The 18,553-nt window shown below is 49.3% G+C and overlaps 1 protein-coding gene and 1 non-coding gene across 4 annotated transcripts in view; one reads left to right on the forward strand and one right to left on the reverse strand.

Moving 5' to 3' along the window:
* The window catches only part of LOC123394119 (ral guanine nucleotide dissociation stimulator-like), a 153,818-nt gene extending 143,284 nt beyond the window's left edge, over positions 1–10,534 (forward strand). Inside the window, exons 1-8 of one of the 3 annotated variants that reach the window (XM_045087799.1) lie at positions 1,625–2,819; positions 5,063–5,180; positions 5,596–5,653; positions 6,052–6,159; positions 7,787–7,980; positions 8,567–8,626; positions 9,555–9,748; positions 9,994–10,534. In XM_045087799.1, the coding sequence (XP_044943734.1) occupies positions 5,104–5,180; positions 5,596–5,653; positions 6,052–6,159; positions 7,787–7,980; positions 8,567–8,626; positions 9,555–9,748; positions 9,994–10,517 (1,215 nt within the window). In that variant the 5' untranslated portion in view covers positions 1,625–2,819; positions 5,063–5,103 and the 3' untranslated portion in view covers positions 10,518–10,534. Of the gene's footprint in view, positions 1–1,624; positions 2,820–4,311; positions 4,680–5,062; positions 5,181–5,595; positions 5,654–6,051; positions 6,160–7,786; positions 7,981–8,566; positions 8,627–9,554; positions 9,749–9,993 lie in introns of those variants that run through there. The other 2 variants (XM_045087798.1, XM_045087800.1) reach the window with 2 other exon arrangements.
* Positions 1,479–1,642, reverse strand: LOC123394128. Its single transcript, XR_006608893.1, has one exon. It is a non-coding gene; the product is annotated as a U1 spliceosomal RNA (small nuclear RNA).
* Positions 10,535–18,553: the final 8,019 nt, after the last annotated feature.

The raw sequence follows: 18,553 nt of genomic DNA on the forward strand, positions 1-18,553 counted from the left end.
TATAAAATCCTAATAATGATACTGAAAATCACTTACACAATACAAACAAAAACCTCTGAGTGTATTTTCATGTTTAACACAATTGCCTAATATTCTACGAAAGGAAAAACAATGATCATTGCAAAGAACATTCTGGAATAGAAAGTCAATTTTATAAATTCATTTCTCATCCACATAGCTGCATCAGGTGCTATTTTTTCTCTCTGTTGCTCAGATCTTAGAACTCTGAGAAGGCAATCTGTGACATAATTGCCTTTGATTTTCTTAAAACATTGGGCTTGATTAAATCTGAAAGGTGAAACAAAACTATAGATGTGACCAAGAGCATCCTATCAGTCAAGATAGACTAGGTTTGTTTGTGGTGACAACAAACAGTTCCAACAAAAGTTTCTTTCTTTCTTTCTTTCTTTCGTCCTTTCTTCTTTTTTTAATATTTTATTTATTTGTCAGAGAGAGAGAAAGAAAACACAAGTAGGGGGAATAGCAGGCAGAGGGAGAAGCAGGCTCCCCACTGAGCAAGGAGCCCAGTGCAGAACTCAATCCCAGGACCCTGGAATCATGACGTGAGCCGAAGGCAGTGGCTTAACTGACTGAGCCACCCAAGTGTCCCCAAAAGTTTATTTCTTGGTCTTACTACATGTCCATTGCAAAATGACAGGGAATTCTGTTCATTAAAGCCACTGAGGAACACAGGCTGGAAAGCTTCACTTACCTTCCATGTTCCCTGTCACTAAAGAGGGAAAATGAGATCTCTAAAGGCTCGCACTAACAATTAAATGCTCAGCCATAAGAAACATAAAATTTCTACTCGTCACTCATTGCTAGAACTAGTTCCATGGCCCGATCCGTCCAAACAAAGTCAGATATACAGTCCATATCCTGTGTATAGATAGAGAGAAAGTATTTGAGGAATAGTGTTAATGTACACAGAAGGCATTTGCTGATGCATATTCAGCAAGGAAAGAGGCTGTGTGGAAGCAAATTGCTAGAACCCATCCCGAAGAAGGTCAGCAAACCAAGTTAAGAAAGTCTCCAGGAGATGTATGTTAAACCAGTTCTCTAATTTGTGAGGGGCATGGAAATTTTTTCCTAACAAACAGACACTGAGAAAAATCTTGTTAGATTTTCTTTTTTTTTTTTTTTCTTTTTTTTTTTTTTTTTTAATGTGTTGTATGGGGCACCTGGGCAGCTCTGTTGATTAAGCACCAACTCTTGGTTTTGGCTAAGGTCATGATTGGGTGGTGAGATTAAGCTTTATGTAGGGTTCCCTGCTTAGCATGGGGTCTCTTTTTAGGTGTCTGTTCCTCTCCCTCTGCCTCTGCCCCTCCTCCAACTCATGCACGTGCACATCCTCTCTCTCCTAAAATGAAGAAAAGAAAATCTTTTGAAAAATGTGGTTTTTTTCCATTTTTGAGATTTTATACATCTGCATTTTCATGTAAAATTGGCAATTTTATTTTATTTTATTTTATTTTTTTCAGGGAAAAGCGTGAACGCAGTCCCCCACTACCACAAATTATGCAGTCGAGTTTCCCACATTTGGGGAAATCGCAGGGGTCAGCACATCCGGAGTGCAATGGATAAGCCTCGCCCTGGGAAAACCACCTTCATGATCATGGTATCTCCCCTGTAAAATTGGCAATTTTAAATGTTGGGAAGTAGTTAACATAAAGTATGTTGAAGGCACAGAAAGGGGTCTATGCACTGAGACCCAGCACCTCATTGGTAAACTCTGGCCTGCACAGAGTGATGAAGAGCAGAGTAACAAGTCTCATTACACACCAGCTAAGGTTGGATAACAAAAATGTTTAGTTCAGCCAGTCAGTTTGGTCCCAAAGAGCAGTATGGGACTGGAGGAAAGGAAAGAGATCACCCTAACCAACCTGGAGGTTTTGTTCTGTGGGTCTGGCAGGCAGTCAAGAGATGGGAAAGAAATCTGTGTATGAAAAGAAGGACATTCATGAACCTGCTGTTGGCAAGCTGACATAGCCTGGACATGCACTCTTTTCTCTTCCAAGGATAAGTTTATAGAAAGAACAAATAATAGATAAACTAACAGAGATGCCAGAATGGGACAAGGGAGGCCCCTAGGGTACAAAATTTAAGGAGGCACTCGCTCAGGGTCATGAAGGTTCATGGATGAGGCTTGCGCAAACCTAGGCGTGAGTGTCTCCTGACATCGTGTGCTCTGGGGGCATCAATTGCCTCACCTTCGTGCTGCTTCACGAGTTTACACTACATCAGAAACAACTGTTTATTCTTTTCCCAGATGATACGGCTATGTTTTGGGAATAGCAAATCTTAGTGAAAAATAGTAATGAGAAAGCAGTAAAAAAAAAACAATTTGGACACTAATGGCCCATTTTGTGATGACAAATTGGCAACCATTTGCTCCAATGAATCAATTTTTATTTGCATTTATACATTTTCGATTACACTTCGATTACACTTCCAAACTCTGTGATACGATTTCACTTTCTTGGTTTATATATTTATTCATTCAAAGGTATTTATTGAGTTCCTACCTCATGTGTCATTGTGCTAGGCAATTGATTATATATTGGTGAATAAAACAGAAAAGGTGACTGCCCTTTTGGAGTTGATAAGTGAGACAGAAAGAGACACTTAATATGTACATAAGAAAATTAATAAGTACTTTTCACTGTGGCAAGGACAATAACAGAAACAAACACGATGCAGGAATGTCGACTATTACTGGTTCATGTTCGAGAACACAGTCAAGGATCACCTCCAAGACCTTTGGCGATGCAGCGTGGTTGAGGAGGATTCCTGCCAGAAGTCCTAAGACATTTGAGAAAGTAAATTATATAACACCCTTTCTTTAAATATTAAAACTAAAATTGAAATAATTCATGCATGCTTTAAATAATAGGAAGACATTTTGTCAAGTATGTATTATAAAAACAAAGCACATTTGGTCATACCACAGAGATACTACTAATAAAGTTCTTTCTTTCTTTCTTTCTTTCTTTCTTTCTTTCTTTCTTTCTTTCTTTCTTTCTTTCTAGTTTTGTCTCATGCCACACTTTAGTAAAATTCATATTACTCCTTGACTACTCTCTCGCTGCTCTTGGCTTTCTTCTTTCTCTTCCTTCTCCTACTCTTTTTAAAAATTCATGCATATTTAGGATTGATCTAATTTTAATTTCTTCTGACTTAAGGCTACTCTTGGAGGGGAGCCTGGGTGGCTCAGTTGTTGAGTTTCAGCTCAGGTCTTGATCTTTTGAGTCCTGGGATCCTGCCCTGAGTTGGACTCTGTGCTCAGCAGGGGGTCTGCTTGAAGATTCTCTGCCGCTGGGGCGCCTGGGTGGCTCAGTGGGTTAGGCCGCTGCCTTCGGCTCGGGTCATGATCTCAGGGTCCTGGGATCGAGCCCCGAGTCGGGCTCTCTGCTCAGCGGGGAGCCTGCTTCCTCCACTCTCTCTGCCTGCCTCTCTGCCTACTTGTGATCTCTCTCTGTCAAATAAATAAATAAAATCTTAAAAAGATAAATAAATAAAAAAGATTCTCTGCCTCTGCCCAACCACATCCCCCCACACACTCTCTTTCTAATAAGAATTCTTTAAAAGGAGATGAAAGTAAGAAAAACCTGAAAAAAATAAACAAAAGCCTACAAAATAAAAATACAAAGAATGCTACCTAGTGATTTCCCTGAGCTCTGCAGCTTTGCAGCCCTCTCTGATCAGTGAACTTGAGAGGGGTGAGCTGTTCGTGATGGCCTTCTAGGGGAGGGGCTCTTGCCCTGATCCTCAGGTGGACTTCCCCTGGTGCGACTGCAGCTGGCCCCCAAGCAGCAGAGACGGGCCCTGGGTTCCAGCAAGTGCCGCTGTTTTACTCCCTGAAGGCTTGCAGCACCAATGGCTGAGGTGACTGTCACCGCACCCTGCTCCCTACCGTGGAGCTGAAAATTCACACCCAGCTCTTCAGTGAGCCCGCACAGAAAAAAACATTCCACCGGTCTTATCTCCTCGGATTCTGTCAGAACTCTGCGTTCACCCTGCCAGGGACGAGGCATTTTTATCGTAGGCACGTGACTGAGTTCCAATTCCAATTGTTTTGTTTTGTTTTATTTTTTAAAGATTTTATTTATTTGAGTGAGGGAGTGCATGAGAGCGGAGAAGGTCAGAGGGAGAAGCAGACTCCCCATGGAGCTGAAGCCCTATGTGGGATTCGATCCCAGGAATCCGGGATCATGACCTGAGCTGAAAGCAGTTGCTTAACCAGCAGAGCCACCCAGGAGGTGGGAACCACCCACTCCAGGTTCTATGGATTCCAGTGACACAGACCAACACACCAGACCTGCGAGGTGTCAGAGGTCTCACCAAGCTCCTGCTTCTTCTGGACCTCTCCCAGGAAAGTGATCACCCAACTATGCTGTGATTCGGAGTACAGGGCTTTACAGAGTAGAAAGCCAGGACATAGCTTCATGGTTTTCAGCCATTTTCCCTAACTGATGTCTGGGATCTCTGAAGCATTCGGGCCCCACCTGGTCTTCTGGGGACCACCGGGATCCTGAGATCATGCTGTCACCCCTGGGATATCACCCCACTTCACCCCTTGAACACTTTTAAGCCAGGATTGTCCCAGACAGGGGTAGACACCTAAGTGTTTCAATCATGCACCTGGCTGTCGATGGAAACTTTGCAGTAGGCTCCTTCAGGTAGGTGCCTCCCCTTGTATGTATCCATAGCCCTATCATCCGCATAACTTGTTCCCACCCAAGGGCCAAGGGCCAAGGGCCAAGGGCCAAGGTCAGTCCCTTACTAAGGGATTACATTGAAAATTCGAAGCCTAAGTTCTTGAGAAGCTACTACCCAGCCCTTTGTAGGTGGGGCTGTCGTCTTCTGGGACTCCAGAATGTGAGCACTGATGAAGACATGTGTGCACTCAGGAGCGAGTGTGCTTGTGCACACAAACACACACACCCCAGGAGGGACTGTGGGGTGGGATCTGATTAGTAGCAGATTCCAAGAAGTTGATAGGAGGGAGGAAATTGGGTGGGAGGTATTTCCTACCTGTGACAGCACTCCTCTAACATCATAGCTATTATCCAACCTATGCCTGTGGACATCTGATAGAAAGACATGCTGGAATCATCCGTATTTTGCAGAGAAGGGACCATCCCTGTCAGGCACAACGGCTTATCTAAGGTCCAAACCAGGTAAGTATAGAGACTTGTGTCTGAAACCAGGTGTGTTTGCAAGCTGGGGACCTAGCTTCTCCCAGACCTTCCCTGGGGGCCTGTTCCGAGGGGTGTGTTGGGGTCACTGTGTACAGATAAGATGTGGCCTTGCATGCAGAAGGGGGATGAGGAGATGGCAGACCGGAGCACTGTTCATGTAGGGGTCCAACCAGGAGTGGGCCCCGGTAGGGGATCACAGGCAGTGATGTCACTGCCTGGATCACAAAGGCCCACAGCTTGTAACCCCTGCAACCAGGACCCACACTCTAGTCCGGTATCAGGGCTATTTGGACAGAAACGTCTGACACAGAAAGATGTTTTCGTCCTGTCTACGTACGTCCCGGGGCTCTGGGTACCAGAACCCCCAGGAAAATGTCTTGTTCCCATGCTGCAGAAGTTGGCTGAAACCACCCCCGCGATGCCTCAGGATGTTTCGAGGGAGACGCCATAAGGTACTTACTACTGAGGAGACTAGGCGATGCCCACCCCTCTGAACCGTCCTAGGGAAGCCCCATTCCTTCCTCTGGACTTTGAGGGGAGGAGGGATATGTGGGGGTTCCCGCCCATGGGCTGGAGGAGGGTGAGCACAGTGGATACCCTGGTGATCCCTTCTTGTTCACACCAATGTCATGGTGGGCTGGGTGCACCGGGGATTCCTGAGGTGCCTCTTAGCTGTGCCAGAGCACATCCAAGGCCCTGAAGCTGGGCCACGTTTCTCTCCTTGGGGGAGGGCTCTGCCACCTGGGCTGTGGTGTGTCTGGAATGGAGCGCCCTGGGTCTAAAGACTAGCAAACGCCTCCAGACAGGGCTCTAAGGTCTCCTGCCTGGCTGCCGGGCACTGTCTTTACAGAACGCTCCAGAGGACATGGTGCAGGAGATGAATGTTGACATCCGCTGCTCTCCTTCCCCAAAAGACAAGAAGCCGCACAGGGCCAACAGAGTCTGGCGCTGGCTCAGGGTGAGTGCAGGTGCTGGGGAGACCCAACCCCTGGGGCGCCCATGCCGCACCAAGGGCCCCACTTCCGAGAAGCCAGCCTGGCCTCCTAGAGTCCTGTACTCCCGTGAATCTGCATCCCATCTCTTCCCCAAACTGGCCCTCATGGTCCTGCCCACGCCTTGGACAGAAGCACTGCCATTGTCCACATACTTATAGGAGTATCATTAAAGAGACTTTAGACCAGGTCTCATCCCGTTGATCTAGACTCCTTTTGCCCTGGCCTAGGCATTTTCCTAACTCATGCTCCCAGGTGTTTCCATTGGCCCAACATTCCTTCCTCAGGTTATACAAATCTTGCAAATGATCATTTGCAAGAGTGAGTTGGGAGATTCTGATCCAAAGGGACATGGGGCCCATGGTACTCTGTCTCTTGCTCTGTGCTTTTGTTTTGATGGAACACATCTTTGGGGCTTCTAGGGTGAGGAACAGGGGCCTCACTGCCCTGCACGGCAGTCCAGAAGGCCAGTCATTTATCACCGGCATCTAGCCCTTTACAGGGGCAGGACTGGATATAATCCCCTTCTGTGGCTAATGAACAGTGCTTCATCCTACAGCCTCCGTGCCCTCCTATCCTAAGCGCTCTCACCTAAAATGTCTGTGTTCTCATCTCAAGAATGAGATATGTTGGGTGCCGGGGTGGCTCAGGGGGTTCAGCCTCTGCCTGCAGCTCAGGTCATGGTCTCACGATCCTGGGATCGAGGCCCACGTTGTGGGGGGGGGTCTCTGTTCAGCGGGGAGTCTGCTTCCCCCTCTCTGTCTGGCTGCCTGTCTGCCTACTTGTGACCTCTCTCTCTCTGTCAAAAAAATAAATAAAAAATATTTCAAAAAAATAAAAACAATGGGGCTATGTCATCAGAAATCACAGGATCCATGCCACTCATGCAGGGACGTGCTACCAATACTCCGCTCACAAAAGGACCTGAGATACTAGCAAGTTCAGACATCATTTTCTTCAATTCTTTGTATGGATACCAAGAACATTTTCTCTTTTCCTTTAAGGTTTCTTTCTTTCTTTCTTTCTTTCTTTCTTTCTTTTTTTTTTTTTTCATTTTATTTATTTTTATTTGACAGACAGTGATCACAAGTAGGCAGAGAGGCAGGCTGAGACAGAGAGGGGAAGTAGGCTCCCCACCGAGTAGAGAGCCCGTTGCGGGGCTCGATCCCAGGACCCTGAGATCATGACCTAAGCCAAAGGCAGAGGCTTTAAACCCATTGAGCCACCCAGACACCCCTTCCTTAAAGGGTTCTTAATTGATTGACGGATGGATGGATGGATTGAGAGGGAGGCAGGGGGAGAGTGGGGGAGAAGCAGAGGGAGAGACAGAATCCTCAAGCAGACACTGCCCTATGGACACAGCCCTACGAGGAACGCAGCCTCAGGACAGGGAGAGCATGACCTGAAGCAAAACCAAGAGTCTTAGGCTAAACCCAATGAGACACTGAGTCACCTGATTCTTTTCCGGACTCTGGGCTCTCTTGTCCCACCTCTTGCTTAAGTCCCTGAGATCTGGGGGCTCATTCTGCCCTCCAAGCCCCAACCCTCCTGGTGGCCACAGCACTGACTCATGTCTCCTCTGATTCACCTCAGGGGGAAAATGGCTCAACGAGGAAGAGGAATAAGACCTCGATAGTATGGAACACTCGTGCCAGTTCATTGGGGGCCGGAATAGATTACCTGGTGACTGCCGTCCTAAAACAAGATCTAAACTATGTTCACACGTTTCTGGAAATATACCGCAGCTTTTCTACCACCCAGGAGGTGCTGGGCCTCCTCTTTGCAAGGTGAGCACCCTCCCCTGCCCCTAACTGCTCCGTGGGATTTGGCCAATGCCTGGTTGTGAGACTTGGCAGGACCCCAAGCTTCCCCAAGCTTCCCTTGCTCCTAACTGGGGCAGAGGTATTATAAGGACTCAGTGGGGTCTTGTAGGGAAAGAACACTCGGTAGCCTGCGCCAGTGGAAAAGTCTGCTGTTGGGCCTGTGGGCATGCTCTTTGCTCATTCCTGTGCCCCTCATGATGAAACCTCTGCCTCATTCCTGACTATCACTGTGATCTTGAGCTGGGCTCCTCTGCCACTGAAAGGGAGAGCTGAGATTCCTTCTGGGATCTGTGTGTGGGTGAATCCAGAGCAGGCAACCCTGAGGGTGAGCAGGGGCCAGGGCAACTCAGATGTCGGTGATGGGCTGGTTGGGGCCCTTTCATTCAGCAAGCATTCAGGAAGCCCCAGTAGGTGGAGGCGATTGTCTCGGAGCTGAATGGGATCCCTGCACAGAACAGAGAGCACCCCAGGGCTGCAGGCTAGTCGAGGGTCAGATGGTGAGAGCCAACATCCGCAGACATCTCATGTGATGCCCCCTGGCCTCCTCTAGATTCGGATGTGTTTCTTCCAGCTATGATGAGGTCGGCGGACCCCAGGACCAGTGCAACATGTGAGTAAGCTTTGGCTGCTCCAGGAGGGCCTTCCCTCTCCAGCAGGGCAGTAAGGGTACTGTGAGTTCGAGGGGCTGCCGGACCTTCACGCACACCTCTGTGATTCCTGCTTTAGAGTAAACGTCTGAGAGCTTCTACTGGAAACTGGGAAGGTGCCCTGGGTAACTGGGGTAGGTGTGTGAGCACTGTGGGAGAGCAGAGGAGGTTGGAGGACAGCTTCAACCCCTGAGAGGGTCATGCTCCATGCCTGCCCCCTCCCAGCCCTCTCTCTGCCCCAATTCTGGGACCCAGAACGCAGGATTTAGGAACCATCGCACAGCAGTCTGTTGGCACCTGCACGCTGGGTGCTCAGAGGGGGCTCAGGGAGACTGGTGACCCAGTAGAGCCCAGGGAGCAGCAGACATCCCACACCCTTTGGGAGGTGAGTGTCAGTGGAAACAGACCCACTCTCATGGCACCTAGTGAACGGGCAGAGGAGGTAACGGTGGAGGTATGGGGAGGGTCCTGGGAAGGCCTGGCTAGAGACAGAGTCCCTTTGTTCCCTCCTCGGTTGGATCTTCACGGAGCAGAGGCGAGTGCAGTGAGGGTAATTAAGAGGCCAGACACCACCCCTCCCTGGGCACATGCAGTTGAATTCAAGTGGCTCGTGGGCAAGGAGACAGACTGAGGAGTGTGTCCAGCTCCCCTAAGAAGTCCAGAAAGGCTCCCCCCATTGATCAAGGACTCCCACTCCCAGAGGCTTTTGGCCAGCCTGGGAGCAGGCCTGTCTCAGGCAGGACTGCCAGGTCGCAGGTGGACAAGGAGTCCGACTGGTCTCGGACAGGAGCTGGAAGCCCAGGAACCCAGGTTCCCACAGGGTGTCCCTGGGATATTGGTTTGGATGCATACCCTGTCCTCTGACTTCTCTGCCTCCATGTCTGTCCCCAGGGCCGTCTATGCCATCCTGGATATGTGGGTGGAAAGGTATCCAGGGGATTTTGTGCAGCCTCCAGAGTTTCCCAACTTGCATGCTGTACTGGCCTACCTGCAGGTCAATGTGCCGGGCTCGGACCTGCAGCGCCGTGCCCAGCTTCTGCTGCCAGAAAGGCAGCGCGCTGAGACCACAGAGCCAGAGGCTGGGGGTGAGGAGAACTGGGGTTGACTGATGTGGGCCTGAGGAGGAGGCAGGGTGGGCCACCCTGAGGAAGCCTCCATAGATTGTAGTTGGGCTGAGAGGAGTGAGTCGTCTCAGATCCCTGTCCCTATGGGCTTCCACTGGGGACACCTTCCAGGGGCTGGGTCTTGAACGCAGGCCACGCTGAGTGGTGGGGAAAGGGAAAGGCGAGAGGGAAGTCAACCAAGCTGATGATGCTTTCTCTTCTTGGAGCTACATCACCGGCCCCAGAGCCAGATCAGGATGTGTCTCAGGAAGTTGTTCCAGCAGCCACTCTGGCACCCGCTGCACCTCTGGAGCCTGAGTTGGCCCCCGCCATCCCTGCTGCGGCAGCTCACTATGGATTGGGAAGACCAGTGACCCCCCCTGACCCGTTGGGGCCAGGGCAGATGGTCGTCAGGGCCCTCGTTCACTTCTCTGCCACGGAAGAGCCACCTGACCTTTTGACTTTCCTGGATGACCAGCAGGGTCCTGCCCACGAGCTGCCGCCCCCTGCCTCCGTGGAGCAAGCGGGCTCGGTCCCCGATCTGCCGCCCCCTGCCTCCGTGGAGCAAGCGGGCTCTGTCCCTGAGCTGCCGCCCCCTGCCTCCGTGGAGCAAACAGGCTCCGCTCCTGAGCAGCACCTCGTGCTTGCTACAACCAGAAATCATGTCTTTCCCATCGCCCTTGTTGCTTTATTTGTATTTCTTCTGTTTTGTGTATATGTATATAATTACATACTAGATTTAATTAAATAAAGTAGAACTTGAGTTTACATAACATTTTACTCGCATCCTTTGCAGTGGGATATGGAGGTCTCATTAGGTCCATCCCGAGTGTTGCACAACCATGTCGTTCTACGACGTTTCTGTCACAGAGACACCCGCACTCCTCATCGCTCACTGCTCTGTCCCTCCCCCAGTCCCTGCAACCGCTGCTCTGCTCTCTGTCTCGGCCACTTCACCTCGCCTTGGATTTTCCTCTGCCTGGAATCCTACAGTATGGCCTTCTGTGTGTGTCTGCAGAACAGAAGTGTGATTCCCCTCTTTTCAAACTTTGTTATACAAATAACATTTTATTACATAGGAATGTTCCTGAATGAACAGAGATCACGGGAAGCCCCCAAATGAACTGTTTTCATTCTGAGCTAGGTTTCCCATTTAGAAGCATGCCTTGAAAAGCAGAAACCATGAGAGAAATGTCTGGGTCCATGAGACACCTTTACATGCTTTCATTTTTCTGGATAGTCTACGTTTCAACTATTCCAATGGGCATATTATCAAATATTAAAATTATATCTTCAATATTCTCATTTCTTGCTAACAAGTTAGGTCATAAAAGAGTTCTTTAGGCTTTATCCAGACTATGTTTATTTAGTAAATAATGATTTAAAAATGAAAAAAGGAAGGCATGTTCCTTGTACCAATGAACAATCCCCTATAATACACGGCATCCTACTTCTCCGCCTTACCCTCAGTGTAGTGTGTGTGTGTGTGTGTGTGTGCGTGTGTGCACATGTGCGCACATGTATGTGACAGAGTGGGCCGGGGAAGGTTCCGGGGCTGTGCTCTTGTTCTTCCTTATGTCCCCTCAGTGGACAGACACTGTCGCTCTGTCCCCTTGGGCATTCTCAGTGACAGCATTCAGGAAACCCCTCTGCTGAACAACTAATTCATTTCCAGTTATTTGACTCTCAAAGTCTAAGCGATAAGCACGTCTGTGCCATAAATGTCTGTTTCTTTAGGAATGATTCCTGTAAACACCAACACTGGGACACGCTTTACCCACATTTTTAGGGGACTGGCTGCTGGCTCCTTTATGCTGTCTTCATTAGGGAGAAGCATTGCTTTGGAAAGAAGGAATTCAGGATTCTATAGATGAGACCTGAAATCATGAGGAGGACAAGCCAGCAGTGATGACGTCGGGGCCCTGGGAGTGACCATAGAGCATTGGGGAGGCTGCCCACAGCCCCTCATATGTCCTCTCCCAGATGCTCCCCTGCCCCATGTCCTGGAACACACCTCACCCATGCCCTGTCCGGTGACAGGCTCCAACCACTCCAGCCCCCCGGGCTCAATCACCCAGACTCTCACTGGAGCAACCAGACCCTGCTCCAGGCCAGCAGAGTTGCACAGGCCAGGCCACTCCTCTCGGCTTGCTCCCTGTCCTTCCTGGCTGAACCCCATCCTCTCAGGGACGAACCTCCAAGGACAGTGCCGGTCAGTGGGTGACAGACAAGTGTTCATGCAGATGGAGTTTTAGTGGCAACAGCAAGAGCCACATGAACTGTGTGAGCAAGAGAGGCCTTTACAATGCACATCGGCTGCTCATGGAAACTGCAGGATGGACAGAGCCTCAACCAGGGCCTTTGGCACTGGACAGAGCTCATCCACACCCTCAGGATCTTCTGGCTGTGACCCCCTGACCCTGCCAACTCCAACCTTGGTATCCCTCAAGTTAAGCTTGTGTGAGAGACGGGGCCGGGCTTCCTGCTGACACCCCTCCTCTCCCACAGAGTCGGGTAAGGGGGAGTCCCCTTGATCTGACGCTCTAATAGAGGTCGTCGTCAGTAACTCCGGTCTTGCCCGCCAGAAGATGGAGCTAACCAGGCACACAAGATAGATCCTCAGAGAGAGGGCATTTGCAGGAAGAGAGAGAAACACCAGCGAGTGGGACTCCGTGAGAAAGGGGAGCTCTGAGCACTAGGGAAGGGCGGCTGTGGGCTGTGCGCTGCCTTACTGGTCAGGGGCTCAGGCTTCGTGTTGGCTTGCAGGGAGTGCCCAGGCTTCATCCCACTAACAGGTCCATCAAAAACCAAACTGACCTCCATCAAACATTTTCAACTCCAGCCACGAAAAGGCTCTGGGGCCGCAGCCAAGGAGGCCTAAGACGCTATGTACCAATGGTTCCACAGTGGGGGAAGAGTGGGACAGGCGTGATGGAACTGGGGGGCAGCTCATTTCCCTGCTTTGGGGAGAAAGAGCCCCATCACAAGGCACCCCAATATTTGTTCTAAAAACAGGTGGCAGCACAGCGGGCTCCAGCTTGCCAGTCTCCACACGGAGGACTGTCCATGTCCAGGACACTAGCTCTGGGGGACGTCCTGCCCCAGGGCTGGCCTGGGTCTGATGGGTGAGCACCAGTGTAGTGGGATCCCATACTGGCGGGCAGGAAGGCTTTCTGGAAGGACGACTGGGTCAGGGGAGTCTGGATTGGCAGGCTGAAGGGACACAGTAGGGCAGAGGCCCAGAGCCCAGGACGGCAACGTGCTCCCAGGGGGCTACTCTGAGCAGGTCAAGCTGAGGATTACTGAGTATCTTTTGAGAGCATGAATCATGACAGTCAATCCCCCTAACAGCCCATGAGGAAGGGCAAAATGCTGTCTCTGTTGGACTCCGAAGGAAACCAAGGCTTTAAGAACCTGCCCCTCTCCATGCTCCCCATTGAGTCATAGGCAGGATTTGAACGCAGGGCTTGCCAGGCTTGTGGGCCCGACCTCACAAGAACGTTGCGTCCAGATGCTTCAGAAGGGACTTCTCAACTCTGAGGTTCCATGAGCCTTTGTACCCAGGGAGAAACCTCCTCCTGCCCAGACACAGGCTGGCTGGGACTGGGAGAGTCCTCAGTGCCAAGGCACAGCATCGTCAGAAAAAACAGACCCAGGCCAAGCCCCAGTCAGAGGTGGCACCACTGCCCCTTGAGTTCAGGGAGGTCTCCAGGCCAGGGGTTGGATGTGGAATTTTGTTTCCAGCGAAACAGACTGCCCGACAACAGGAACGTTTTTTCCCAGCTGAAAACATCTCCCTGTTGAGAGAACATTCCTGGAGAGGTGACTGGCTGTAAACACATCCCTCGGTCAGTCTGCGTCACGGCTGACTTTTAAGAGAATGGATTCTGCTGCGGGGTAGGGCAGCAAAGACCACAGACTGAGGGCTACGGAGTAGATGCCGGACAGCTGGGGAGTCCCCGGGCTGCCTAGTTTGAAGATGTCACTCACGTAGCTGCTGGCATCTCTCCTTGCTGATAAGTGCTTTTTTCCGTGTTTTGAAGATTCTCTCTGTGCGTGTGATGTTCTGTCATCGGGCTCCACTATGTCCATATGTGGACCGATCTGTATCTATACTGCTTAAGACCTTGTGTGTCCCTTCAGTCTAAATGCTCACCTTTGCTTTCTCTTTGCTTTGCTTTTCATCATTGTAACTATATCTTACATTCAAAAGAGTGCTTAGACCGTATGAGTAAGGAGACCACTTCCTGTGTATCCACCACCAAATTAAGAGCCAAACCTTCTCCGGTATCTTAGAAGCCCTTGTGTGCTTTTTCTCTGATCACACCCCTTTCCTCCCTACGAGAGGTGCACATCGCGTGAATTTTAAGTCAGTAATTCCCTTCTTTTGCTCAAAGGGTGCAAGGGTCTACCACAATTTTACGTGTTTCTACACATTTTTAAATTTTATGTATTATTCTACTTGGTATTATTGGAATCCTATATTCTCTATTCTTCTATGACTTGCTTTTTTCGTTCACCATTTAGCTTTTGAGCTACCTCCTTATTAATGCATGCAGTTCTAGTGCATTTATTTTAAGCAAGTATATGGACTTCCATTATATAAACCTCCCAGCAAATAAATGCTTGTAGAGTGAGTGGACAAGTGAATAAACTTACCTTCACACATTGCCCCACTTTTGACAACCGAATTTTGCTCTCTCGTGTGATCTTTTCCCAACCGTGGCCTCCAGCACAACTCCTCCGTCTTGCCCAGCCCCGTTCCTCAACTGGCATCTGACCCAGCTTCTCTCCACTATAATAAATCCCTGAGCTTTATTTCATTTTAAATCAAAGTTACACTTCTTTGGGCAATCTTTGTGATTAATCAATGAGCTAGTCAATTACTTTTAAAAGAAGACTGTAAGGAGCATGTGACTAGGTGCCTATCTAGCAAGATATCCCCAGCGGATGGACTCATCTACTAGAATACATCAAATATTAAGGACACCCACTCCACTGGTAGCTTTCACCTTGAAAGCTCTTCCTTCTATTGAGCTGAAACTCCCTCCCAGCACATGCACCTTGGATGGTTATTCTGCATCCTAAGGACGCAGTCCCCAAGGAACCTATCCCCACTTCAACTCATCTACTCAAATGCCTGTGAAGTATAAGGAGTCGCTTTTGTCCTACTTCCCTCTGTACACACTCAACCCAACTCAAGATCTTCCCTTTTCTGCGTTCACAATTTTTTTTTCTTCCTTTTTCGTCATTTCTTATTTAATATGATTTCTAAGTTCTCTCAGTCGGCTGATCACTGTCCTCTGAACTCCCTCCTATCTATCAATATGACATATGATATGATCTTAGGAAATGATTCCCCTGTCCCCTGTTCCCAAGTCTCATGACTTGCAGCATTTATAGTCTGTATCAGTGCCTTGTGACACATGGTAGACTATTTTAGATGTAAACATACACAAGAAACAGTGGAACACCAAGTAATTCCTCTATAGCCACACCTTGGACATCCTGTGCAGTATATAGATCTGGGGAAGAAACAAGCATTAGAAAATCCTAAAAGTTCTATGCTGAACAGCCACGATGAAGTTCAGGCTCCCTGTTCTAGGTGAATTTGCTGTCTAATAAAAATTATTTAAAAGGATGGGCGCCTGGGTGGCTCAGTGGGTTAAGCCGCTGCCTTCGGCTCAGGTCATGATCTCAGGGTCCTGGGATCGAGGCCCGCATCGGGCTCTCTGCTCAGCAGGGAGCCTGCTTCCCTCTCTCTCTCTCTGCCTGCCTCTCCATCTACTTGTGATTTCTCTCTGTCAAATAAATAAATAAATAAAATCTTTAAAAAAAATTATTTAAAAGGAGATGAAAAGTAAGAAAAACCTGAAAAAATAAACAAAAGCCTACAAAATAAAAATACAAAGAATGCTACCTAGTGATTTCCCTGAGCTCTGCAGCTTTGCAGCCCTCTCTGATCAGTGAACTTGAGAGGGGTGAGCTGTTCGTGATGGCCTTCTAGGGGAGGGGCTCTTGCCCTGATCCTCAGGTGGACTTCCCCTGGTGCAACTGCAGCTGGCCCAAGCAGCAGAGACGGGCCCTGGGTTCCAGCAAGTGCCGCTGTTTTACTCCCTGAAGGCTTGCAGCACCAATGGCTGAGGTGACTGTCACCGCACCCTGCTCCCTACCGTGGAGCTGAAAATTCACACCCAGCTCTTCAGTGAGCCCGCACAGAAAAAAAAACATTCCACCGGTCTTATCTCCTCGGATTCTGTCAGAACTCTGCGTTCACCCTGCCAGGGACGAGGCATTTTTATCGTAGGCGCGTGACTGAGTTCCAATTCCATTTTTTTGGTTTTGTTTTTTTTTTTTTAAAGATTTTATTTATGAGAGAGAGAGAGAGAGAGAGCATGAAAGCGGAGAAGGTCAGATGGAGAAGCAGACTGCCCATGGAGTTGGGAGCCCGACGTGGGGCTCGATCACGGGAATCCGGGATCATGACCTGAGCTGAAGGCAGTTGCTTAACCAGCAGAGCCACCCAGGAGGCCCAAACTCCAGTTTCTATGGATTTCACTGACACAGACCAACAATGAAGATCAAGGAACTTAAGGGTTGTCCAAGTGCTCTCTGATGTTTCTTTATCTGGTCCCCAAAGAGATGGACAAATTTATACAATGGGACAAACAAGTAAATAAACAAATGAGATCATTGGAGTCATGGGAAAAAAATGGGCAGGAAAATGTGATAAAATGTTCGATTGCCCAAGATCCTGTACCGAAGATGGACGGGGTGAAATTGGGTGTTTGGGGTGGGCATGGGTGAAGGGGAGAGAATTCAGGGGTGGTGGGGAGGCAGGACGGCAGGGCTGGTGCTGAGTGGCTGCTGGGGAAGGCAGAGGCTGTTGGGGCTAGGAGGACGCTCAGGTTTCCAGCTTGGACAACTGAGAACAGTGGCGCAGGAGCCCCGGGCTCAGGGGCAAACCATGAGTTCATTTGGGACATGTAGTATTTGAGGTGACCCTAATATTCCTATGGAGCTTCATAGATGGGTCTGGACGGCGCATGCAAATTTTAACGCGAATGTTAATTGCAGTGCTGTGGCGATGTGTGGGATCCGAGGGAGGCGACAGGAAGACCAGAGAAGAGCGCCCAGGGCAGCACCCAGCATCTCCTCCTAGAACGCATTCCTGTCAGCCGCCGTCTCCCCATGCAGGGCTTACCACGAACCGCTAACTCCCATGGCAACTTCTGCGAAAATGGCCTCGCTTCCATTTCTGCCATTCTGTGTTATAATTGCTCTTCACATCTGCCTCCCTCACACTCTGTCCTCTGTCGTTAAAAAAAAAAAATGCTAAATGCGGCGGCAGCCGTGGTTGGACGTGGACCTGAAACCTACGGCTCTTGGAGAATGAATGAGCAAGTCGAGCGGATGATTGGTATCTGTGGATGCTGGGGGAGCAGCAGGCAGGCCACCTGGCTGCCTCCGAAAGGCTCCATAGATGTCATTAATGTAATTTCTGAGAAAGCCAGGAATCCATAAGGATGCTTTCGTTTGCAAGAATTTGGGAGGTAAGGGTCATAAAATTTCATAAAAATTTTCAACAAAATGAAAAGAACAAACAAAAATCACTAGATGTATCTCCCCGGAGAGTACAGAGTGTATGTCTGTTCCTCTAGTAATATTTGTGAGTTTCTTGATGGCAGGTAGTGTATTTAAGACAACTGTGTGTTCAACACGTAACAGCAATGACAATGTGAGGGAGCCTTTACCCAGCACTTACTGTGTAGCGGGTGTTGTTCTAAGCTCACTCCAGTCTACCAATCTGCGAGACATATGTTGCTGTGTACTCCCGTCTTATACCTGAGGAGCCTGGGGCATGGTCGGGTTACGTGGATCTCAGCTCATTATTTAGTAGGTGGCTGAGCAGGGATTCGAGCCCCATACCTGGGACATGGTAGACACTGGATAAATGTTTGTTGAACAAATGAATGAATGAGTAAACATCTTGCACTTCCAAAACTTGGAGCCTATATCTCTGTTGGTCCATAAGGCCCTGGGGAGCTCTCCCAGTCAACTCTGAAGCTGGCTCTGTACTGGTAGAGGGCAGGGAGGGATCAAGGAAAGGCCACAGTAGGATCACTCCGGACTGGCAGGCGGCAGTTGTAATAAACAAAGGGAATTTACATACAATGCTTGCCTCAAGCAGCAGCAACCGGACCACCTGTTAAATGTTTCTACGGACCACCTGTTAAATGTTTCTACGGGCAGGTGTTCTCAGCAGCCTGTCACCATCTCAAGGTTCTGTCCTCAGAGCATCCCCAGGAGCAGGAAAGGTGAGAAGAGCACACATTCCAAGGACAGGGTTGGAGTGGGGAGCCTGAGGTCGCCTGCCTCCAGCTCAGCAGTCAACTTGTTTTCAGGTCTTCTGGATGACCTTCCCCAGCAGTCTCTCATTACTGAAATCTCACCACTTAAGTCTTGGCTCAAAGTTCCCTTTCTCTGGGAGGCCACCTGATGTTCTGCCGCATGCCTTTTTGCTCACAGCACTTTGGGAGTCCACCCGGAGTTTCAACCTGTGATCACTCAGTGAGCAGCTCACATGTGTCGACGAACAACGACGGTGCTATCTGTATCCCCCTTAGGGCTTAGTAGGGCTAGTGGGTGCTTAGTAAATGTTTATTGACTTGAACGAAATTGAAGTTGTCATAGGAGCCAATCTATGTATCGGGAGGAATTTAGAGCAGCCAGAACACGAAGATCATTAGAAATGGGGCCCAAGAGGCTAGTGACCTTGGCGGGTGA

This window comes from Mustela putorius, unplaced genomic scaffold, assembly GCF_011764305.1.
Source record: "Mustela putorius furo isolate JIRA1106 unplaced genomic scaffold, ASM1176430v1.1 tig00001501_pilon_pilon_pilon, whole genome shotgun sequence".
NCBI classification, from domain to species: domain Eukaryota; kingdom Metazoa; phylum Chordata; class Mammalia; order Carnivora; family Mustelidae; genus Mustela; species Mustela putorius.